Source organism: Sinocyclocheilus rhinocerous, unplaced genomic scaffold, assembly GCF_001515625.1.
Source record: "Sinocyclocheilus rhinocerous isolate Xijiao unplaced genomic scaffold, SAMN03320098_v1.1 scaffold712, whole genome shotgun sequence".
Lineage (NCBI taxonomy): Eukaryota > Metazoa > Chordata > Actinopteri > Cypriniformes > Cyprinidae > Sinocyclocheilus > Sinocyclocheilus rhinocerous.
In genome coordinates this window covers 1,648,952-1,674,875 of record NW_015642789.1, presented here as the reverse complement: position 1 = coordinate 1,674,875, position 25,924 = coordinate 1,648,952, and the positions used below count along the sequence as shown (strand labels likewise).

At 36.8% G+C, this 25,924-nt stretch overlaps 2 protein-coding genes across 3 annotated transcripts; both read left to right on the top strand.

The window, feature by feature from the left end:
* The first annotated feature begins 528 nt into the window (after positions 1-528).
* Positions 529-16,371, top strand: LOC107756415 (transcription factor CP2-like). Of its 2 annotated transcripts, XM_016573511.1 has the most exons (18): positions 529-607; positions 688-829; positions 1,127-1,342; positions 2,142-2,293; positions 3,330-3,406; positions 3,606-3,711; positions 4,473-4,579; positions 6,213-6,365; positions 6,508-6,618; positions 7,027-7,115; positions 7,285-7,333; positions 10,548-10,589; positions 10,874-10,967; positions 11,230-11,320; positions 11,954-12,063; positions 12,459-12,601; positions 15,240-15,291; positions 15,406-16,371. In XM_016573511.1, exons 3-18 carry the CDS (start codon positions 1,221-1,223, stop codon positions 15,441-15,443), a joined length of 1,536 nt encoding a protein of 511 aa, XP_016428997.1. In that variant the 5' UTR covers positions 529-607; positions 688-829; positions 1,127-1,220; the 3' UTR covers positions 15,444-16,371. The 2 variants fall into 2 exon arrangements, with proteins under 2 accessions (XP_016428997.1, XP_016428996.1); XM_016573510.1 differs by having other exon boundaries at positions 533-829.
* Positions 16,372-17,508: 1,137 nt separating this feature from the next.
* LOC107756414 (cysteine/serine-rich nuclear protein 2-like) lies at positions 17,509-25,601 on the top strand. The gene is made up of 5 exons (XM_016573509.1): positions 17,509-18,147; positions 21,347-21,516; positions 22,445-22,707; positions 22,825-23,121; positions 23,428-25,601. Exons 2-5 carry the CDS (start codon positions 21,360-21,362, stop codon positions 24,283-24,285), a joined length of 1,575 nt encoding a protein of 524 aa, XP_016428995.1. The 5' UTR covers positions 17,509-18,147; positions 21,347-21,359; the 3' UTR covers positions 24,286-25,601.
* Positions 25,602-25,924: the final 323 nt, after the last annotated feature.

Below are 25,924 nucleotides of genomic sequence, written 5' to 3'. Positions count from 1 at the left end.
TTGTTTTATTTATCTATTTGAAGACAGCGGTGGCTAATGTCAAGTTACAGTTTTATTGTTGTAATAGCTGTGGTATTTTGACAGAATATATATTGAGCCCAAAAATGTGGGCACTTTTTTTGTGTAGTTAATTTGTTTAATGATTTTTAGTGATTTGAATCTCAAATTCACACAGGGGTCCTAGCAGAGCAAACACACGTTATATAGTAATGACTATAAAGTGTCTCGATAATTTGTCTTTATTTTGAATCTGCATCTATTGTTTTATAATTTAATAACATATCATTTATGTTGTTTATTTATTGATAAACATACTTACGTGTTATATAATTTCTTATTAAATTATTAAGAATTTTATTAATAGTTTACTTTCTGTTTGTGTTAGATATTTCTCATTAATAAAAGCATTGTTATAGCTCACGCGTAGAAATAATTTTGAGGTGCCGCTGTTCCGTCTCTGGCTGTTTGTTGTCATGACAAAAAGGGCAATGCGCCTCCAGAGCGATTGGGGCCGCTAGTACACTTCAGCCGTTCACTGTTCCAGCCGATAGTGAGGAAGACTACTGCGGACGGCAATTTCTACAGAGTAGAAGAGATAAACAAACATGTAAATTTATACAGAAGACATTTACTTAATCAAAATCCATTCTTTCCTCATCCTATAAATTTTCTTCGAATTTTTCGTAGCGCCCTCACTTTCTAGAGCGTCCGGTGAAAGAAATTAATCTGTCTTCTTTCGAGCAAAACGAAGTTGTCTTGCCATAAGAACGATGGGTGGGAAAATGGCGTGAAACGATGAGCTGCATTCTTCATCTGACTGCTGTCAGAGGTAATTTACACTCGTATTATGCAATTTATGATAAAACGATATCTGTTAAGTATTTGCTTCCATTTGACTTATGTAGTGTAATAAATGTTTTTGTCACGTGTAGGTTGGTACGTACTTCTGAATTTAAAGTCGTTTTGGCAATTTGTCTTTAACATCATATTTGAACTAGTAATAATACTTAAGATCTTTCTTAAACTGGAAAACTATAAACGTGTTTTCCATTTTAGAATGAATGTTGTATACCTTACAAATAAATACATAATTCATCTAATCCATGGCTTCCCCCTCTTTCTGTAGACAGGTGTCTGTGATCATCCCTAAAGCCAAAGGGAGTCTGTCAGGACTGTGATTCATTTGCTCATAAGTTCACTTGAATTAGACGTCTAAAGTCATGGCTTGGGCTCTGAAACTACCTCTGGCCGATGAGGTGATTGAGTCTGGTCTGGTCCAGGACTTTGATGCCAGTCTGTCAGGGATCGGGCAAGAGCTTGGAGCTGGTGCTTACAGCATGAGGTGAGCATTTGTACTAACTAAATCTTTTTTTTTTTTTAGGGATGTTTAGATCATTTCAAATGATATTTGGTGTGTTCTGAGACCTGTGGGGCTTAATAGATGTCATCTTTTGTTGAATTACAGCTCTTTAAAATACTGTATGCTAGGTTGATTTGTGTTTTTTTTAACTTATTGAGAAGTGTTGTTTAATCTGTTTTACGTGCATGTTATGTCTATGCCAACTTCTTCTCCTGGGCTGTTTAAAATGTCAAGATGAAAGTGTTTTGGCACATTTTGTGTCTGACCTTCCAGAGAGGCACACTCTGTATCTTGTATTCTTTTACATAACTGTTGTGCAGAAAATTAACCATTTAGAAAAGTACAGGTCTGTTTGTGCTGATATTATCATGTGTAGGGTTTAATGAAGTGTTTTATTCAATATTTGGGATTTTAGATGTTTTTTTAACATGTTTTTACTGAGATATTCAAGTTCTGTATGACATGACTGCATTCTGCGTGTAATATTTTATTCTGCTAGTTAATAAAACAAAAATGGTTTTAAATGGTTAAAGTAAAATGCATTCCCATGATGATAGGAAGATAGTCACTCTGTCTAGCATCATTAGTTGGTCTCCAGGTAACAAAATCGTTGTCTGTTCCAGTCCTGCTTTGCCATCTGTGATGATTTGTTCCCTGATGTTTGAGGAGCTTTAGAAATGTGCCTTTTGAGCTTGTCTGAAATGTAATTGTATTATAAAGAAAAACAAATCCAAAAATTGTGCATTTTTTTCACTCTTTTCTTTCTCGTGCTGTTTTGCAGTGATGTGCTAGCTCTCCCCATCTTTAAGCAGGAGGAATCTAATTTGCCTCCGGAAAGTGAAAATAAGATCCTTCCCTTCCAGTACGTACTGTGTGCCGCCACCTCCCCTGCTGTCAAACTACATGATGAGACGCTCACCTACCTCAATCAAGGTCTGTTCAGCAACATTGGCTGAAGAACATCTGAACATCTTTCCTTAGTTTTATATTGAATGCCAATTTAAATCTATTACACTGAAAGAAAAAAATGGTGTTGAGAGAATTTTCCCTTAGAAATTGCTAGTAAATTTCACAAACAATTACAAAGAAACATGACAAAGAATTAAACATGACATTTTGTATTAGTCAAACTGAAATAGTAAATTCTTGTAAAATGTGCTCCAATAATCTTTGTTTTATTTATGACTTTCGAAAACATTTTATAGTGTAATACACAGACATTATTAATGTTAATAGTTTATTAAAACAACAAATGAAGTTTAAAGGGTTTGTGCTTCTGAAGACTTGGAGAATACACTACTGTTTAAAAGATCGGGGGTTAGGTCAGTATTTTTTATTTATTTATTTTATTACAACGAAATTAATTATTCAGCAAGGATGCATTCAATTGATCAAAACTGACAGTGAAGACATTATAATGTTACAAAAGAAAAATGCTGAGCTTTTGAACTTTCTATTGATCAAAGAATCCTGAAAAATGTCCACAAAAATATTAAGCAGCACAACTGTTTTCAACATTCATAATAAGAAGAAATATTTCTTGAGCAGCAAATCAGCATATTCGATTAATTTCTACAGGATCATGTGACACTGAAGACTGGAGTAATGGCTGATGAAAATTCAACTTTGCAATGATATTAATAAATTACATTTTAAAATATATAAAAATTAAAAATTTCTTTTCTATTTATATAAATCTTACCAGCATCTGTCCAAATTCTCTTTCATTGTATGGGAAAGACTGTTCTGTTTAAAATCCAATTATTTATTTGATTTTATACATTCTCATTGATGCATGATAGGTAAGAGCTTCCAACTTTCCATTATGATGGAATGTTTCCGTAAACTGTTCCATTCCATTCCACATTCTTTTACAGAGGGAAGCATAATAAGCAACATAATAACAACAAACAGGTGTAAATATGTTTTGACTGGTATTGCTAAAAACTTTTCTCCCCATCGGCTGCAGGACAGTCTTATGAGATTCGAATGCTGGACAATCGGAAAATGGGGGAGCTTCCTGAGATCGATGGGAAAATGGTGAAGGTGAGGATTTGCTGTCTGTTCTTTCTCATCCCCTGAAATTCATGCTTCCCACATACAGGATTGTGCTTGCATCAAGGCTGAATCACTGCAGCTGTTGAGAATCCTTTAAGTGTTCTGCTTAATCTAGCTGTTTTATATCTGAAGAGAGCTTGATGAATCATATCTCTACTGCTGTTTTTTTTGTGGTTACTCCCTGCAGAGCATCATCCGCGTTGTGTTTCATGATCGCCGCCTTCAGTACACTGAACACCAGCAGCTGGAGGGCTGGCGCTGGAACAGGCCGGGAGACAGAATCCTTGATTTAGGTAAATACTGTAACCCATTGCTAACAGAAAGTGAAAATCAGTAGCATAATAATAAGATGATTGTTAATAATTGGCACTTAAAGATAAACACTACCGATTAGGGGTGTGCGATAATGACAAAAAAAAAAAAATCTTAATATTTTCTGGATTTGTCAATAGCGATAATTAGACAATATTTTTTCTGAGCGTGTTATTGTACTGGTGTTGCTCAGAGATGCAAAACAGTTCTGCCGGGCTTTGTTTGAAACTATTTTCGTTGTTGAAATACAGCAAAACCAAGAACTGTTGTGTCTAAAATGTAAGCCACTTAATATTAACTTCTTGTTTACTGAACTGTTCATCAAATGAATATCACATTTGCAATTGTGCTGATATTTGGAGAAAAGCGTCATTCTTCGTGTAATATTAACTATATCAGATGATATATTTATAAAAGACATAAGTCATACCTTATCTTGAATTTTGGGGGAAATCTAAATGTATTTTAATAGACTAAATCACGCAGTGAAAGTGTGAACTCTAAATACGCTCGCTTAGTAGTCTAACTTATCTCATAGTTTATGTGTGCACTCTCTGGGTGTGTTTTTGTTTGTTTTTTTGCGATATACTCAATAATGTCAAATCGCATATCGTTTACACAACAATTACGATATTATCGTCGATGATATATATATCGCACACCCCTACTACCGATATGTCAGTGTTGTGGAAATGCAGGACTGTATTAGACATTAATAACATGCTTGCACTGAAATCTTCAGATATCCCGATGTCAGTAGGGGTGGTCGATCCCAGGGCAAACCCTACACAGCTCAACACCGTGGAGTTCCTCTGGGACCCCTCGAAAAGGACCTCTGTGTTTATTCAGGTATCATAGACTGCTTTTGCTGACCTCAAGAACTACTTTCCCATACACTGTGAGTGGAGCCTTAAAAATCCCAACATGAGGTTTAATATTTTTTTTTTGTTTTTTTTTTGTGTGTGTGTGTTTTTAATTTATCCACTGATACACACTTTATGTACTTTGTCAATGATAACTCACCCTTGACCTCCTCATTAGGATGGATTTTGACTTAAAGGGATAGTTCATCCAAAGATTTTGTCATAATTCACTCACCCTCAGTGCTTAATTTGAGCCGGATCCTGCCGAATGCTGTTCCGGAAAATGTCAGATTTTGGATTTTTCGTTCCGGTAATTGTTTTAAAGAATCTGCCATTAGATCGTGACAGTGCGTGCGTGCATATGAGAGCGAGTGCATATTTGTAGGTTATGCATTGGTCCTCAACATATTTTTGACCGTGACCAGTCAGCTTTCATCAAACTCGCTCTCATTGATGTTTTGTGAGCAGCAGAACGTTTGGAGGGAGTGTAATAATACCAGAAATAATACCAAATAAAGTCAACTATTATAATGTATAAACATTATAAACACTATAAACATAGCTATACGTTAGTATAGCTCACTCCAAAACAAATCATATAAATGTAACGGTATTCAGAACAGAACAAGAATGAAATAAAAATATATAAACCAAAACAAAGCGAAACTGAAAGTACCAGGTGTTAATTGGGCTCACGTACCTCTCATTCGGCACACATCCTAATGTTTCCATATTCGCGATGTATTTGAATGAAACTATTATTTATAATGTAGAGGCTTTGTACTTCACGCGCGTTCGTATATCGTCAGAAATATCATCTTCACATGAGCAAAAATGTGCTTGGCATGACTGCGATGTTTGAGTTGTGAATATGTGGTGTGTGTGTGTGTGAGTGCGTGAGGCGCCGGCGCGATCGAACAGCTGAAACATAAATTACATAATTTTTGGTCATACAGATAAGAGTAAGACATAATTCGAAAGCACAAAGTGTTTACTTTTATTTTTGCACACTCAAAATAACAACAGAACATTTGTGATTTTGTAAAATAAAGCAAGGATGCACTTTAATTAAAACTGTTACTTATTTAAGTCAGATATTTTTTGCATATTTATACCTATACTATGATTTAATTTTATTTTTGTGAAAGCAAATTTTGTTATTTTTAATGTATCTTAGATATACATTTTCCTAAAATCATCCTGGCAACCCATTTTTGACCCAGGGTTTGAAGCTGTGCCCTAGTTAGGTTAATGCAGAAACTTGTGAACGATGCTCTCTTATAATTGTGGCATCACTGTTTATTGATGTCATTGACTGTTCCGGGAAAACAAAAAAGTTGTATTTTCAGTGTCGGTCACAGCTCCTTTTAATTGCTGTTTTGGATCCGGCAATTATTCATTTACAAATTAAGCACTGCTCACCCTCATGTTACAAACCTGCATGACTTTCTTCCTTTCTACGGAACACAAAAGAAGATATTTTGAGGAATGTTTCAACTGTTTTTGTCTATACAGTCAAAGCCTGTAGGGTCTAAATCAACACTGGATTCCATTGACAAAAGACAGTTTTCTATGTTTTTTAATATCGTTCACTGTTACTTATTGTCCTTTTTGTTTAGGTCCATTGTATAAGCACAGAGTTCACCATGCGTAAGCATGGAGGAGAGAAGGGAGTGCCGTTCCGTATTCAAATCGACACTTTCAAGGAGAACGAGGCTGGGGAGTACACTGAGCATCTGCACTCTGCCAGCTGCCAATTCAAAGTTTTTAAGGTGGGCTGAGGCCTTCTCTGATAAACATTTTCTATGTGACAATGAAAGTAGTTTTTCATTAGTGCAGCATAATTTTTGTGCAATCTTGCAACCAAAACAAGATCTTCTTAGGAAATTAGATGATAATACTAGGTTTGTTTAGCCTAAAGGTGCGGACAGAAAGCAGAAAACAGACAGAGAAAAAATGGAGAAGCGAGCACCGCAGGAAAAGGAGAAATACCAGTCTTCATATGAAACCACCATTCTCACTGAGGTGTGTATCTGCTTCCTTGGAAAGCATGGGTTTGACATGAATAGTTAAAATTAATTATTGAATCTCTAATATTAGACATTTTTATATTATTGTAACATTTATACTTTATGTAAAATAATATTTATAATATTATTGTTATATTTGTATCTTTTAAATTGATATTTGATATGTGATAATTTTTGGTGTGTGTTGTATTGATTCAGCTCTCTCTATTGTCTGGAAAGCCTGGATTTGATATGAATATTTACCTGAAATTACTGAATTTGTCTCTAATAATAGTTAGAGATTTTAATTTATTAATTTAGTTTTTGTTTTTTTATTTTAAATGATTCTATTATAATTAATATTTAGAATTTTTTCCACTTGATTTGAATATATGATGATATTTGGTGTTTTGTATTTATCTAGTGCTCTCCATGGCCTGAGGTTACATACGTCAACAATTCCCCATCACCAAGTTTCAACAGCTCCCACAACAGCTTTCCTGTGAATGAAGGGTAGGACACATTCGTCAACGTTGTCTGAGCTTTATAATTCTAAAGCTATTGAATAGGAAAATAGAGCAATTTATTATATTTTGATTAAAGACTATGCAAACATTGGTCTTCTTTGGAATAACATGCGCTGATTTACTTTCATTTAATGGCTTATGGTTTTGTCTTGCAGAAATGGTTCACCCAATCACCAGCCGGAGCCTGTGGCACTGTTGGCAGATGTGAGTGTGACTGTGTTTATCTTCTCTCATATTTGAGATCCACTGCTCTCAGTAACATTCATTAAACGTTTCTAGTGACATTCTAGGATCAGCATCACTCTGTCCATATATAGGATATACATTTGAGATATGAACTACTTCATACTTACACTGAGACATGGTCTTTGACAGATTCATTCCAGTGTTCTCTTGTGTGCTTCTTCTCTTACAACATTTACACATTCTGCATTTTCTCATTTGAATAATATATAATGTTTGTACAAGCAAATTTATCTGTGTTCCATTTGCATTTGTGTGGGATTTAGTTTAGAGATCGACCGATATATCGATTTACCGATATTTTTCCCGATATTTAAGCATTTTACGATACTCTGATATCGGTTTTGTAATATCGGATTCACCGATAAATGCCGCCATCTTGTGGATGTTTTGAGAATTGCGCGCAGGATCAACATTGCAGTGCGTCTGAGGGGAAACAAGGCAACAACAACGGCGTGCACAGGTACTTGATTTACTGTAGTTAGTAAACTTTATTTAACATAACAGCCATTAATGCACAAATTAGATGCATTACATAAATGCCTGATATGCAGTTTATGCAGCTTGGCTCGAAGAAATAGAGATGAACTCACGGAGTCACGTAAGATAATCCGTCAGGTCCTGTCCCAATAAAGACGTAACTTTGCGTGAATTAAATAATATGCAGCCATGAATGGGCGTATGTTGGAAATAAAAGTGCTGAATTTAATTAGTTCTCTGTTGTCTATATGCTCATCGTCTCATGAAGTCGGAGTCACTTAGGCTAAAATAATCCGTCAAGTCCTCTCCCAATAAAGACGTAACTTTGCATGAGTTAAATAATACAGCCATGAATGAGTGCATGTTGGAAATAAAAGCGCTAAATTTAATTCTCTGTCTGTTGTCTATGCTCATCATTAGTCTCGTGAAGCCGCTTTCATATTGCTGTTCACTCACCGGGTTGATGCTCAGGAAATGCTCCAGCACGGCCACCGCATGTAACTTTTAACAAGATTCACTTGTTTAAAACACCCTAAATTGTATTAACATTTACTATATAACCATTATTTCGCTAATAAATATCTAAATGGATACAACTCTGTGGAAATTAATTATTTATTATCTCCACGAGCGATCGCAGTTTTAGTATAGTTCTGTGTAAATGCATAGATAAACTGCGCTGTCAGCAGGCATTTCATAATCTAGAACGACAAAACCATTATTAGTAATTCTGATATAACATGCCAGTTGAGAAATGCAATAAAATACGATGTTTTGTTTGTTATATTCCAATATTCTAGAGAATATTATTCAGTGAATTAATATTATCCAGTGAATTATTCTTCACTCTTTAGCCTATTAAACAGCTTATAAACCTACTAAAACTGTAGTTTAAAATGAAGTTATGACTTCGTTCCTTTATTTTCTCCATTTGAGAACATTAGACCTTCTACATTTATTTTGCTTATTGTTAATATTAGTGTTGCTGCTGATGCTTTAAATAAAATGTTTTTTTATTGTTGTAATATGAAGATTAAATTTAACATGAAAGACTGCTAATTTTCAACACTTTTTTTTTTAAGATGACTGAAAGGAGAAAAAACCAAAGTGAAGCATGGACTTACTTCACTCAGTCATTTATTTACTTTATAACAGTAAATACATATCGGTTCTGCATATCGGTTATCGGGCACATAAACATGCAAATAATTGGTATCGGTATCAGTTATAAAATATAAATATCGGTCGATCACTAATTTAGTTCATAACTTAATATCTACTTAACTAGTTAAGTAGTTGAGCTGTATTGGAAATGGGATGGTCAATAGCTGCTTTTCAGTATAGTGTGTTTGTGTGTGTGTAAGGCATGCTCCATGCTTCCATGTACATTAATAATGTCAGTAGAACACTACAGTAGTGCATCAATGACCCTTTGTTTCCATTCATATCGTTGCAGCTGCTATTATAAAATAGCTGTAAAATGCTTTTTGTTGCTTCTGCATGTTCATCAGCACATTTCAGAGTGTATGTTGCCCTTTTTAGCTTATTTTTGTTAGAACTAATAGTTTATAATATAACATAGAGATGGGGGTGGGCAGTATGACCAAAATATTAGATATTGCTGCTGGAAATTCAACCCCAAAATGTTTATTTTATATTTGTTTAATATAAATGTAAGTTAATATATTTAAATATAATTATTTTATATAATTAAATGTATAATATAATTTATCTAGTAGATTAAATCATTTATAATGCAAAGTATTTCATGTCATTTTATTATTTTCTGCAATTTTTCAAGCATGCTACAGAAATACTAAAACATAACATTTTCTGTGGGTTGACACATTTCTACTGTTACACAGTATATATATATATCATACTGGCCAACCCTTATATATTTTGTTAAAAATAACATATACACTACTGTCCAGGGTAAAGTTTGGGCTAAGTTAGGTTTTTATTTTTTAAAGAAATCAATACATTTATTCAGCAATGATGCCTTAAATTGATCAAAAGTGACTGTAAAGACATTTATGTTACAAAGGATTTTTATTTGAAACAAATGCTTCATATACTGAATGCTGAAAAAAATGTATAACAGTGACACAGAAGACTGAAGTAATGGCTGCTGAAAATTCAGCTTTGCCATCACCGGAATAAATGACATTTTAAAATATATTCAAATAGAAAACTGTTATTTTAAATAGTAATTATATTTCACAATATTCCTGTTTTTGCTGTATTTTTGATCAAATAAATGAAGCCTTGGTGAGCTTGAGACTTCTTTCAAAAACTTAAAAAATTCTTGCTGACCCCAAATATTTGAACAGTAGTGTATAGATACAGGGACCAAATTAGATGTAAAAAGCCTTAAATCAAAGTTTACAGGCTAATCTACAATAATCGATTGGTTTGGCACTTTTTTCTTTAACAAATCGATTTTGATTCCCTCATGCTTTTTTATGATTGTATGTTGATTGACTGATGGATAAAATGGCTCCAAACATGACATTATTTTTGCATTAGTTTATAGGCTGATGTTACGTGAGGTTTTAGCCCATTGTTTTTTTTGTTTTGTTTTTTTCGTTCGTAATGTATAAGCCCCGCTAGTCACCACATGCTTCCTCATAACAAGATAATAACACTCGAGACAATCTGAGATGTTAAAACTGAGAAACGTTCTGCCTTACAGTTGTCGTCCCACCTACTTAGAAGAGACAGTGAAAGCAATCAGGTACATGCATTTATTTGCTAATTTGAATATGTTGAAATGTTTATTTGCCAAAGGTAACACTTGGTTGGTGTGCAAAGGTTTTTAAGTTGTATTAAATCTGTTAATGAACTCCGTTCAATATGGACGAAGGTTTGAAATGGGTTCAATGAGTCCAGACAGTTTAAAGGGGAGTGTCTGACTCCAGTACAGGAACTATACAATGGAAAAACAGACTGATTATGATCAGTTTGTGGTCAGTGTGCTAAGGCCTATTTTGTCCTTTCTCTTTGCCCCCGAACAAACAGAATCTGTTGCCCACGGCAACACCACAGGAAGCACAGCAGTGGCTCCATAGAAACCGTTTTTCACCATTCTGCCGTCTCTTCTCAAACTTCTCGGGTAAAGGGACGATCGGGCTTACATAAGTGTGCATCACATTCCATACAGCTCTCACATCAGGCTTCTGCTCACTCAGCAACCATACAGTGCCACACCGGTCCTTACATCACTCTCATTCAGATGACACATGCTCTCCAATCTCATTCTCTTATCATAATGTGTTCAGAAAAATTTCATATGCCTCTTTATTCAATATTACCTTTTACTGTAGTATGAAAAAATCCTATTGTGAGTGTGTTAACTGTCCTTTGATGTTACTCAGGGGCCGATCTGCTAAAACTGACCCGAGAGGATGTCATCCAGATCTGTGGACCTGCTGATGGCATTCGGCTATTTAATGCACTCAAAGGACGGTAAGAGTCTGTTACAGCCAGGGATATTTTAGTTAACGAAAATTAAAACCATAATACATTTATGTTACTTTAAATAAAATTGAATTACATTAAATAAAACATTAGCTGAAACAAAATAAAAATATATAGGCATGCATGCTTAAAAAAACAAATCTAAAAAGAAGTCAAAACACACACCAAAATTACTCAAATTAATTTCAAAACCAAAAATATAAAAATCAAACTCGGATATAAAACTCATTCAAAATTAAAAAACAAAACTCTAATAGTATCTTAATGATACTAGAATAACACTATATTACATATATGTAACACACGCAGTAGTCTCCTCTGCTCACCAAGGCTGCATTTATTAGATCAAAAATGCAGTAAAGACAACAATATTGTAAAATAATTGTCTTCTATTGTAATACTTTTTAAAATGTAATTTATTTTTGTAATAGCAAAGCTGAATTTTCAGCAGCCATTGCAGCAAAACAGTTGTGCTGCCTAGTATTTTGTGGAAATGGTGATTCATCACATTTGTGCATTTATAAGCATCCTTCTGTTCAGCTTCCATTTTTTGCTTTTTTCTTGGCTGTTGATGTTTACATATTATGAACCAGCATTTATACTGTGTACGTTCTTGTATAGGGTGGTCCGTCCAAGGCTCACCATCTATGTGTGCCAGGAGTCCCAACAACAGACTCGTGAACAGCACCAGAAACATGAGAACGGAGACGGGTCTGGCAACACATTCTTCGGTGAATTTAACATCAACTGTATCAAGATCAAACTTGATTACATTTGTGCTTAAAGTATTTGTAGGAATGAAATGTTAGGCTGTGATATTATTATGTAATCATTTTTTTCCTTATCTGCATGGCCTGGTTATGTCAGCAAAATAGAAAAGCTTTTTAGAGGCAGCAATGCTTTTTTTTCTTTAGAATAATGTGTTCTTATGACTCGTGCACAATAAGGCCTAGGATATGTGGTAAATGGGATCAAATAATCTGCAAAAATAAACAGTATTCATTTAATTTTGTCAGGTGTTTTTTTTTTAGATTTGTGACCCTTAGAACTTATGTTATTTAGTGTTTCCTTTTTTTCTGCTGTGATTTGTTGGTTAACATCTCATGTTTCTTTACCCTCATCTTAGTGTATCATGCCATCTATCTGGATGAGTTAACAGCTGTGGAACTGACAGAAAAGTTGGCTCAGCTCTTCAGCATCTCTCCACGCCAGATCAGTCAGATCTTCAAGCAGGGACCCACTGGTATCCATGTGTTAGTCAGTGATGAGGTGAGGGCTTCTACAGGCTTTCTTTTTCTTCAGTGTTTAGGCCAGAGTTTCCCAAATGTGGTTCGTGAAGCCCTAAGGGATTCATAAGTGAAGTGCAGGAGGCTCTTGAGTTGATGAAAAGCTAATGTTTAAATGGAATGTAAAATTGAAATAAACAAATGAGGCTGTACAATTAATGAAAATAAAATAGAAAAATCACAATATAGCTTAGTGCAATTATCAAATCAAAGGCTATGATTTAGATAAGCATAGTCTTTTGCACTGTGTGCTTCAGAGTTTTTTTGTGCATTTTGTTTTTGTGTTTTTTGTCCATTGTGCTCTCGGTTCACTTTATTTACACATTTGCATAATTCCCAACATTTTTGTAGACAGAAGTTCACATAATTTCACCGGTATTCCCCAAAATATAAGCTTGTAGATTTGAAATGTTAAAATCTTCAAGGGTTTGAATGTTTGAAAATGAAGTTCACTCAGTAATGAAATTCTGTCATCATTTACTCATCCTAAAGTTCCAAACCTTTGAGTTCCTTTTTTCTGTTAAACATAAAAGAAGATATTTTGAAGAATATGGGTAACCAAACAGTTTGACTTCCATAGTATAAAAAAAATACATAAAATAAAGTCAATGGGGACCAACAACTGTTGAAATTCATTCAGGTTTGGAACAACTTGATGGTGAGTAATTTTTCATTTCATCGATTTTCAACAGAATTTGTATTTTTTGGTGACCTATCCATTTAAGACAAATATTGGTAACTTGTAGTGTAGAACCATATTATAATAATCAAATTATTTTTTTTATTTTACAGTACAACTGTAATTTACAACAGTATTGTATGAATGTCTTTAATAATTTTATAATAATTGATGTCTTTAAAGTTAAAACTAATAATAATAATAAAAAAGACCCTGAAAGAGGTCTTAGTTGGTTTCAGCAGTAGCAATATGAGACATTTTCATACGAGATGAAATCATATCACTTTTAATTGCAATATTTTTTGCCACGTTGTGCAGCCGTATATGATTTAAATAAAAGCGATCAAGATTAAACATTTGCTGAAAAAAGATTCAATATTTTAATCCGTTTGCCTGCATGTCATTTGACAATTAACCAAGAGAGAACCGTGAATGTGTTGTTAAATTATTGAAATATTAACTTTAATCTTAGGGGTTACTTAAGTAAATATATTTATATCTAAGTGGTATGGCTGACAAAAATGTTTGCGCAATTCAATGTTTAGATTTTCGCGCACTAACCTGTGCTCACTATGAAGACATTCCCGTCACTTTACAGGCGTGGCAAGGATCAGTTTACTGTTGAAATTAGCTTTCTTGAACTTTGAAATTCATCCTCTAACACATTCATATGTTAAAGTTGTCCCTTTGGGCTCTGTCCCTAGAAGGCAGTAGTTTATTCAAGGACACAACAACAATGAGGCATGATAGTAATCCCAGGATTGTAACCATGCAACGTTAACCCTATTGCTACTTAATAGAGGGCAAGCTTAAAGCTATTTTCACACTTTGTTTCAATTCTTTGGTCTGAAGATCCATTGTAAGAGATGCAAGCTGCTCGCCTAAGGCCATTTCTGCAGAGCTTGCAGAATTTGCTGCTGTGCTTGCAGTGCATTGGTAGTCATTAATCCATCATCGATAGCAGTTCATTTCCACAAATAAGAGCAGATTGCTTTCATACCAATTGTGTATCACACTGGAGTCCACACGGACCCAAGTTTGCAAAACCAAATTCAATGAGGTTTGGGCCAAAAGCTCTAGTGTGGGGATAAAAAGAGACAGCACTTGATTTTATCCATCAGTAGTAGACCTGCTAGACAGCATATTGAATTTAACGTGGATGAAAACAAGGCTGTGAGGGATAGACTTACAGTCTTTACAATGGCAGGCACTGTAATTTTTGCCAACTCACAGTTTTCAAAACCATTTTATGGAGTTCACTGAAAACATGCCAACAGACAAGACAGAGCAGGTTACTTTTGGTATGAAACAAAGTCTCAGCTTTCAAATTTTGTCATTTTGTAAGAAATTCAAACAATAAATACCATTTTGTGGCTCTTTAATGTGTCATGACCGATCGCTGTAGCGCCTCAGTTCAAGCGACACGTGAACCGATCATCTCTTACTCTTCACTAGTTATAGCACGAAATAAACTTGAATGAACATCAGAAGGTTTCTTGTTTCAAACGCGGAAAGATGTTAGAACTCCCTGCTAAGGATCAATTGAGCCTGATGTTTGGATAATAGGGTTGTAAAATAAGAAGGCTTGGTGAGTTAAAAATAAAAACCACTTCAGAGGCGGATCATGTTGTTGTAACGTGTGCAATAAGACCAAGGAACTTGTGTTAGGAAACTAAATGTCATGAAAACGACAGACTTTTCTCTGGTGATGCATGTCGTACTTCTCTTACTTTGCATGTTTGCACACATTAATTTTTGAGTTCAATGCCCACTTCTTAAAATCCAATTAACGGCCGATGGACAGAAACAAGTCCCCATCCTACATTTTAATTTTTTTTTCTATTTTGATAATCCGATGTCTGTCACGATACAGAAGAAAAAATAAGAGGCTACTTCCGTTTTATCTATTTTTCTGATGTAATCTTTGTTCTCATTCAAACAGATGATTCAGAACTTTCAAGATGAGACGTGTTTTGTCCTGGACACAATGAAAGGTATGAGCAAGCCAGTTTTTTTTTTTTCAAAGTATTGACAAGTTTAAACCCACATGTCCTTGTTTCTAGGTAACCTCTGTTTTATAACTTGCACTCTTTCGATTAAATTTGCAGCTGAAACAAACGATGGCTATCACATCATTTTGAAGTGAAAACAAAGGATGTGGGGGAGTGAACAGGCCCCTTATGTTTTTTCTTAAGATTCAAACCACAGCCCCTTCCCTGCACACTTCCTGGACCTTACCGAAGATCACTTGGCTTGGAATAATAATGGAGGCGATCATGGGAAAGGAAAAAGGCACCTGACGCATTTTGAAACCTTTACTGTTTTATCCATGGAGTGTGTGCTGCCTTGTTCCACCCCTTCCCATTTACACTTGCAAAACAAATTACAGAATTTCTATTTTAATAACTTTCTTTGCATCAATTTGCTTTGTTGCTGTTTTTAAAGGCAGAAAAATATGTTTATAATGTGCTATGGCTTTACCGGCTTAAACGGAGAGAATTGGCTGGCATACAGTATTATTTGGTGTTGTCTGCCTGGATGTGCCCCCCACCAGTGAAGTGCAGTCCACATGGCTCAATGAATACATGCTTTATAAACAACAAAAGTGGAAATTTATGTCGCTGGTAGGCCCAGAGATTTCTAGGACACTTATGAAATTGCCTCAGTTCATGATGAACGTTGTCGTCAGTTCTGTCACCTGTGGGAAAAAGTAGGCAGTCCCGTTCTTATATTGTCACCCCAATTTTAGCGAATGATCTTGATATGATCACAGATGTTGTGAGGGACAGAATGAATGAAATTCCCTCTGTACTGCCACACTGTTTTCAAGTTAAGATTTTTTGACAGGTTCACGGCGAGCGGCTTGACTAAAGCATTGCTGCGAGAATGATGCTTTTCATAAGTTAATTGTTGATTTCTTAAGCCTTGTGGACGAGACTGTGACTGTTGGACATGATATTAGGTTCAGTAGCTTTGATCCCTGATGATTTTTCAGGTGTTGCTGCAAATGCACGTCATTTTATAGGCAGGAGATGAACGGCAGCAGTGGGCATTATATATGTACGTCTTTTATTTTATTTTTTTAACATTGTGCTTAACACCTCTCCCCCCTTTCATTTTTTTCATCATTGCATTGTATAGTTTTTACAAATGTCCGACTTGCCAGAGCACTATTTTATGGTATAAGAGAGATCATGATTTACTTTCTTTTTGTTTCCTTTTGGATATGACCACTGATGTACTAATCTTTCAGGTCGGGTAAAGGGGAGAAACATTGCACTGCATGAGAAATGGTAGCCGTGGTTAGTGCTAGACGCAAACCAGACCAAGATGGTAAAGACGTGAGGTATTGTCTGTTGTGACCCTTTACCGTGTCATTGCAATTATTAAAATGACCTGCCTTGAAACAAGCTGTTTTTTTTTGTTTTTGTTTTTTATGTGGCATTAACTTTTTTTCTCACTCAACCCTATGGCTACAACAATTTTAAGCACTTAATGGGCATTTATAACGTGAAAACGCTTCAAAAGTCTTTGGTTACCTGGGTGAATTTCACAAAAATTTACCTGTTTAACATTTTACCTCAATCAATAGATCTATATTTTGCATAAAGGAAATGAAAAACATTATTTTTTATGACAATTAAAAATAAAATCATAAAATTACTAATATAAAGTACAATATTTGTATGTAAATCAGCATTAATGCAGTATAACAAAGTTCTGTGATGTACAGATTGAGTTTCAAGACGAAATGTGACCCCAGCATGTTCTTAACAGACTTTGTGAGATTTACCCAAGTATATTTTTATACTTGTAATTTATTTTTCATTATCAGTCTCTTGCTTATAGTGTTTGACTGCAGTTTAAAAACGACCCACTTAGTTTCCATGGAAACCGTGCTGTAAAAAAAAAAAACCCGAAGCGAGGACTACTAATGGGCCCAGCTAGCCTAGCGTAAATGTCACAAATGGGACGTTTGTTTGCGATACAGGTGCCCTTTATTGCTTTACACGCCTTGTTCCGAAATATAACCATTCAGAGAAACAATATCCGTTTTCCTGTCGAGGAAGACAGCGTAGCTTCCCATGCTAACAAAAGGCACTCTAGAACTACATTTCCCGGCAACCTCTACGTCGCCGGCACGTCCATGACGTCACAATAAGTATATATGTGTCCCGTGCGGCATTCCTTCCTCTATTGTTACATTGTAACAAACCGGGGCAGAAGTGAGGCCCATAGGGTCGTCGGGCCGACAGATACTACACATCATTTTTGTTTTTTTCTTTCCTTCGGGGTGGAAATATAACGCTGCGATTTGTCTAAACATAGCGCAGAACACAACCACCTATCCGGAGGAAAAACCCCCCCCGAAGGCTCGGCTCTATTTGGTCTTTTTGAATGCAGGCATTTTTAAGGATCACCTAGAGATTTTATCTGCATTTATTGGATGCATCTGCTCCGGGATTAGTATTTTTTAATGAAAATGGTCCTTGTCTGCCTTCGTCTGCCCCGTTTTTAATTTTTACAGAGCTTGACTGCAACGTTGAATGCCCGCATAGCCTTCTTGATACACAAAACCCTCATTTATAGTCTATGTCAAGACCAATATCTATTGTTTACGATGCTTAAATGTTCGGACATCACTATATCTTCGTGAAGAAATTGCTATTTCTCTATTGGTCTGGCCATTTCGATGGGCTGAAGTCGCTTTTGTCTGTCATCTTGTAACCTTGTGTAAGTCTAAAGCTGAAATAGGCTCAAAATCCCCAAAGAAAAGAACCATCCAAATTAAGGAAGCACTGATCGAGCTACAGCTTCGCCGGTTTAAAGGCTCTCTATTTCTGCCCAAGGTAAGCCTATGAGAAAGGTTTTGTGTTTCACTTCTGCCTGTCTTTCCCATACAGCCCAGCCTACGAGGAAAAATGGGTTGATCATTGGACCGGTTGCAACACAGCATGACATTTTCTGCTCTGTCATAAGACCCTCTGTCTGCGTTTTCCAGTAAAGAATATAAAATAATGGGATAGATCATATATGATGTGTCATCCACATTGTGGCAAGCCTTCTCAACATTTAGGCATATTCCTTTAAACTAACTAGTGTCTAATTAGGTTTCACTAGCACTTAGCCTACTAGTTGGTACTTATTTTACTAGTACTGTTTCATTACACACTCTTTCTTTGCTACGAGCTATTAATCTAGTACTGGTAACCATTTTTGTAATGGCGTTCTATAGAAATATGTGCTTCACCTCTTAATATTTTACTGGATTTGTTGCTAGTACTTCATTAGGTACTTCTTAGTCACTAGTATTTGTACCAGAATCACTAGTACTTAATTGTCAGACATGCTAGTTTGAGACACTTTTACATATACCATTTGTTACGAGTGACATTTCTTTCACTAGTCACAATGGCTACTTTTAGTGAACTAGTAAGATAAAACTAGTAATAGCTGTAATACATACTACAATAATAATAATAAATCATGCAATGCAATAAATAGTATCCATTGCATGAAATACCTAACTATTTGAATAGTTACTACTATAATTACCAACAAATACATAATACAATAAAATGATAAATACAAATGACAGTTAAAATTCAATTAAAACACAGAACTCCAGATCTCTATAGAATTAACTGACAAATATTTGCAATTTGTTCCTTTACTATTATTTCTTAAATACTATTAAAATAAAATTATATACTACTTAGTTTAAAGGGATAAATGATACCTCAGCCTGATGCAGTCATGTTTTACAATAGTGTTCATATTGTATGATGTGTACCTGTTTTGTAAATGCATATTATTGCTAAAATAATTATTTCTAGTAACATGGACACTATAGTGCGAAGTGTGATGCTAAATCCTCCACTTTTTCTTTTTCTATTGATAAACCTCTTTAAATTCCATCTGCTGGTTGTGCATGGAAGTGGTGCATGGATGCGTCCATGGAATGGGAATAATGTTTGCATTTCCAGAAATTGCAACGTCGCCTATGCAGATTTTGTCGATGCTGGAAAAGAAAGACGTGATGTTTATGTGTCATATGTCTAGGACAAGCTATTTCAGTGCAGACCAGTCAAACAAGCTGATGTGTAGTCAGTACTGTAAGGTAATTATTCACGCTTTCTGTCCGCCTCAAATAGGCCACAGGATGTGTGTCAGGAGATCTGCAAACAAACATATTTCAGCTTCGCAGTTGCATCCCTGCTTTTAAATGACCTGTTCGGCATTCAGAAACTAGTTAGTTTGTCTGCAAACATGTTCTTATCCTACATACACCTCTGCATGATGTTCGTTTCAGTTATTTGATGTGCATTGGGTTAAATTTTCTGTTTGAGGCCCATATCTAGTCCTGCCATTTTTACGATACAGTGGAGTGCTTTTAAAAGCCTCTTTCCACTTGCCAATGATCGTAACTCACAAATCAAGGACTGATTACTTCTTTACATCTAGAAAAGTGTTTTAGATTGATGTTACCTGGGTTAACTGCCAGTTAGTTGCATATGTGACTAGTTTTAGTACTTAGATGTATGTAATTGCATTGTTTTACCATATGTATGTTAGAACATACGCTTTTAAGACACTGTGAGTGCACATGATGGTGTCCAATAGTAGTGACATGCTCTAAGTTTGGCTCGGAGAAGAAATCGTGGCACGCTTCACTGAATGCACAGTAATTGGCGTACTGTATTATTTGCTAGCAGCTTACATGTACATCACCACATCATTTCTGTGTATTTTACTGCATCACCACGGTAGCATTGATTATAAAAGGTACACATGAAAGCGAGGTCAGTTTCACAGCAAGCAAAAATGGACTTGTTTCTTAGCATTTCTTGTTTCTATGGATACGGTTCATTCAAGAGCAGCGCCCTGTGTGTCAGACACTGATGTGTAAAGCAGCGTATACTCAATCGGGCATCTCGTTCATTTCATCATCCTGATGTTAGTTGCAGCTGCTTTTGATGTTTCAAGGTCGTAATGTATTCTTTGCCAGCGATAGGTGATTGGCATGTATGTGGCTTGAATTCGAGACTACCCGGCCTGATTATTGAATGAATGATTATAAAAATGAATAAATAAGACATTCATATGCTCAAGCTGAGTCAGGCTAATGCTATTTCCATAGCATTCATAATCAGAGTTCATAAAACGAATTCAGTTATTATGGATTTCACAAATCTGTGGGACTAAATCCATTATGCTTTGAGTTTAATTGTCAGTCATAATTCACAAGTCATCTTTTTTCTCCTTCACATGGAAAAAGTCGACCTTTCCTCAAAGCCACCGCCAAACTGTTCTCATTTAACCCGGCAAAAAGCCACTGACTGTTTAAAAATAGTGTTTAACCATGAAGAAAATCAGGCATGGAGCCGCTCAAAGCAGTTGTATTACACAGCTCCCTCGGGCTAAGGAGGTGGTCTGATCAAACATCCCGACTCGGCCTTGTGTGACCTCTCTGGTTTGACTGAACCGGTCTTGTCATCGGCTTGCAAAGGCTTGTTGTTTGTAAGGTTCCAACGGTTTTAATGGGGGTGAAAGAGACCCAAAATGTGGATGCAGTTTTTCCATGGCTATTGCTTTAAACCAGTTACCATGGTAACGTCAAACCATGGTGACGTTTGCAGGCTTCATGATTTTTAAGCAGGACTTTCATGCTGGATGGAGAAAGCGAATGTCAAGGATTAGGTAGCAAAATAGGTGATGTTGCATAAGCTTCCAGATTGTTGAATGTGGCCTTTTTTGATTGCATTTTTATGTTATATGTGACCCTGGACCACAAAACCAGTCACAAGTGTCAATTTTTCAAAATTGAGTCTTGTACATGATCTGAAAGCTGAATAAATAAGCTTTCCATTGATGTATGGTTTGTTAGCATAGGACAATATTTGACCGAGATACAACTATTTGAAAATCCATACATATCCTACTGGCTATGCACACTCTTAAGTCATGATTGTTCATGTTTTTTAATTTTGCCAGTAATATTCTTTCAGTCTGTCGGACAAAGCTTGTACCTATCTGTAATGCCTCCAGACGCAGTGTTTCCATGGAGACAGTGTCATCTCGAGGCCTGAAGCGCAGATTCGAGGAGGTGGACAGCGGCTCGCCGTGTTCCACACCCAAAGATTCGGATGATGACATCTCTGTCAGTGACAGCGCTGATAGCTGCGACAGTCTCAATGCTCCCTCCAGCTCTCTCACACGTAAGAACACACCACAAGTTAGTCTTATAATTTCATTATTATAACAACTTCCTGGCCGTAAGTTATGAAGGAGCTCAAACAATTTCCCGGCGTTTTGTTTTGTTCCTAGCCCCTGAGCTAATTCCACATATAACATTTGCACTATTGCAGCAGTTGCAAATCATAACATTTCAGTGTAAAGTGCAACAGCTTCTTTCTTAGCTTATTTACTTAATTTTACACATAGGTACCCTTTCAGAAATATACTATTAAGACAGTCTGTGGACCATGATAACCTCTTGAGCCAGTTCTTCAACCAAGTTGGCAGTTCTCTTTTGTTTGTAAGAGCTACAAGACCCTCATCCATAGATGTTTCTGGACCAACATCCTTGTCGGAATGGAGCAACAATGCTTTTAAACAATCAGATTTAGGTGTAGGTTTAAGGTTAGGGTTAGTCTTATAGCTATAGAGAAATATATACTTATCAATTAATTATTTCCCACAGATGTTAGTGATAGGTTATGAATAGGGGTCGGAGTAAGGTTTAGTTTTCCTTAATAGAAATGTTGTTCCAGGACCAACAAAGAATATTGTTTGAGGGACACGTCTTACTTGGTCATTGTGGCTAATGCAGCAAACCTTGAGATGAGCTTTGTAAAAATCATGCCCTTTCAGAAAGGCGGGGCATAGAGGAGAAACAATAATGTACAGTATGTGGAAAATAATGTTTTTTTTAACCTTAAACCGCATAAACACATTTCATTACACCAAATACACAAAATAATGTTCTTTTTAGCAGCATCATATGACCCCTTTAAACACCATTTTGGGATAAAGTGAGACTTCGTTTGAACCACTATATTGTAATTTAAGTAAACGTAGGTTGAGTACTAAAGCAATAGACCAAAACATTATTGTTTACAGTATCTCTTTATCTTGTTTCTGTAGCCCACTCCATTCTCAGAAGACACAAAGCATCTTTAGGTCGTAAGCAGGTATGCTTTGACGCAGTGACAGTCTATTACTTCTCCAGAAGGCAGGGCTTTACCAGTGTGCCAAGTCAGGGAGGCAGCTCCCTGGGCATGGCACGCCATCACTGTGCTATACGACATTACACCCTTGGCGAGTTTGCACGAGAACAAGAGAGCAGCCACAAGCATGTGCTGCGTCAACACCTACGGCAAGAAAAACTCAATGCTCGCAAGTTAAAGGTTAGTTGTTTGTCATTGTTCTGTTCTAGCTTCTGTTGTTCCTACAGGATTCTGCTTTTGCAGTAGAGTAGCCATTTTGTTTTGATTTTAAGATCTCTTTGACCTGACTTTTCCCAGCTGACACGGAATGGAACTGTGGATTGCCCCGAAGCTGAGTTGCTTACCCTGGATGACATATCTGATGAGGATCTGGACGTTGAGAGTGTAGAGGTGGACGATTGCTTCTTCCTGCAGCCTCTTCCAACCAAGAGGCGTCGGGCACTACTGAGGGCCTCAGGAATTGCCTGTATAGATGCCAGAGAAAAGGCTGAGCTGCGTGCCATACGTTTGTCCCGGGAGGAGTGTGGTTGTGACTGCCTCTTCTACTGCGACCCTCGGCACTGCGGATGCAGCCAAGCTGGAATTAAGTGCCAGGTACGGCACTTGGTAGTCTCAGAAGTTAAACTTTATTTTTATCAAGTTGTGTCCAGTTCGCCCTGGGGTGTACCATGCTGCTCCTTGAGGGCCACCATCCTGTAGAGTTTAGCTCAAGCACACCTGCCTGAATGTTTCTAGTGATCCTGAGGAACTTGAGTTGCTGGTTCAGGTGTGTTTAATTGGGACTGGAGCTAAACTATGCTTAAAGGTTGTCCTCCAAAAGCAGGATCAGACACCCCTGATTTGGTCTATTAGCCTATTCAAATAAAAGACATGCTCTTTCTCTTGTACCATGTTCCAAAGGTGGATCGGATGTCCTTCCCATGTGGCTGCACCCGTGACGGTTGTGGTAATACAGCTGGCCGCATTGAGTTCAACCCTCTTCGTGTGCGTACCCACTATCTTCACACTATCATGAAACTTGACCTGGAAAAGAGAAGCCTGTTGGGTGTAAGGTCTGGAGAGGATTGTGGGGAAGAGACAGAGTTAGTCTCCTCGCCATCTCTGTCTTTTTCTCCCTTGGACTCGGATGTGGAGGTGGAAAGCCAAAGTGTTCAGGAGCTGCAAGAGGAGCAGTGCGACAGCCTGGAGCGTGAGAATGAAACAGCCGTGCTTCACCTACAGAGTGCGGAGGAATGGGAAAGGAGACTGGAACAAGAAGAGCAGCAGGTCGAGGAGGCGCAGACCACTGACCCAACCCTTTGCCTCCTGCAGGGCGCCCTCACCAGCCAGGCTGGGATGGAGGGCATGGAAGGTGTTGAGGGTGTCCTTCTAGAAGGGCCTTTTCCTGAAGGTGCCACTCTGCTGTGTATTACAGAGAACCATGCAGATGAACAGACCGAGCAGAGGCTGCTCAAAGATCCTGCTTCTGTCCTCTATTATCAGGTAGGTCATGTAGAGACAGCAGCCTTTGAGACACTTCCTGCGCAAGTAGAGGAGGTGGTGAGCGAAGGTGGGGATCCAGATATGGAGAGTGATCAGCAAAAACAAGAAACCTGCGGGCAGGATTCGGCCAAGAGCTTGTCTGTCGAAGTACCTCCACCTCTCGAGAATGGGGGCGAAGAACAACTTTGTCCTGAACAGGCCTCAAATGACAGGGAATGCCTCGAGACGTGCCTGTCACTGGATGAAAAGGCAGTACAACTTCCTCCAGAAGTGTAGAGACCATCACCTCTGCAGATGTTTTGCACAAGTTAGTCATTAAATTCAAAGAGAGCCTACTCCACACAGTGCGATACGTTACATGACTGCATAATGTTATTACATGTTAAAGAAACAAGTTACCTTCACGGGTTTGTATCCAATTTAGCTGGAGATAAGCATGTACTGTGTTTGAAGTAGGTTGTCCGTGGTAAAATAAGTTATTAAAAAACAGAAAAATAGAATAATTTATTTAAAAAATGAAAAAATAAACTCAAGAAAAGCAGAGATCCTGATGTGACAACAAGTGTTTGTTTTTCCAATATGGTATCAGTTTATTACTTGATACTAGTGGGGAAAAAAGTGGCCTTTATGTCGAGGAACAAGCATTTTCAGGATTATCCAGCGGCTTTGTATGGCCTTTCCAGTTTGTAGAGTTTCCGATACTGCACCCCAACAACTATTGGCACTGTCAGGAAGGGTATATGCTAACGCTATGTTCATGTGTTGTTCGAATTACCACAGTTATGAGATGACAACTCTCAGCTGTTCAAACTCCGTTTCTGTGACAATGCTCATAATGACAAAATGTATTCACGCACAGCTTTGTTGCTTATAACAAAAAAAAATCACTACATTAACCTTGGAATGGAGCTTTTATAAAATGAATAATTTCCAGAGTTGGAATTGCAAAAGATTCCAAAGGCCTTGAATAGTTTTTAATTCTCGGAATCCTGTAATTCTTCCAGGGCGTGAATGCAACCTTAGTAATATGCATATGGCTAATGCTAACTCAGTGCTAACGTTAAGAGAAGGGGTTGCTAATTTTAGAAGAGGGTGTTGTTTGTAGCATCCTTCCTGTGAATAGACCCAACAATCCTGGAAATACTTGGTTTTCATGTACTGTACAAGTGTTTTGCTAAGAGCTAGCATGAAGATGAGTGAAAAAGCTGCTTGTTCTCTGTATGCACGTTGAAAACTTGATTCGTTTGAACTTGCTGAGAGGGGATCAGGAGGATGAATGAATGTGCAATTCATTTGCACAGCAGTTCTTTACTGATTTATCGTAGTCTTGACCTGACACCATTTGAAGCTGTAGCCTACCGTCCCAGTTCATGGACGTTTATTTATTTACCACCGCTTTGTATTGTTAGGGCGAAGACAATGTGTGTGAGTATTGTCATCTACAATCATTTGATTTTTTTTTTTTTGGGGTGTGTTTTCATTTTTCAGGAGTGAATGAGATCATACACATTTATTGCACATCAAACCTTTAAAGATTACAGAAGAAATTGTATGGGTGAATCTCATGAAAACACGTCCAGTTCACATTTCAAAAGAGAAAAAAAGGCAAAAAAAACGTTTTATTTTGTAATTACTTTTTTTTTTTTTTTTACTTGACGGTAATAAGAAGTTAGGTGAAAATGTGGTTAATTTTCAATGACACAATGCAAGAATTGACTTTATATTTTAAAAATGTAATAACACATTTTGTGAGATTGTGACCCGTATAAGTTCAACTTTTAAACCCACAGTTTTAACCAGTCCTTGTATTTAAGTAACATTACAAGTTAGGCTGATTATAATTTCGTCAACAGTGCACCTCATTTTAAATGTCCAAACCTGCATTTAAACCCTGTGAAGACCATCTATCTCACTT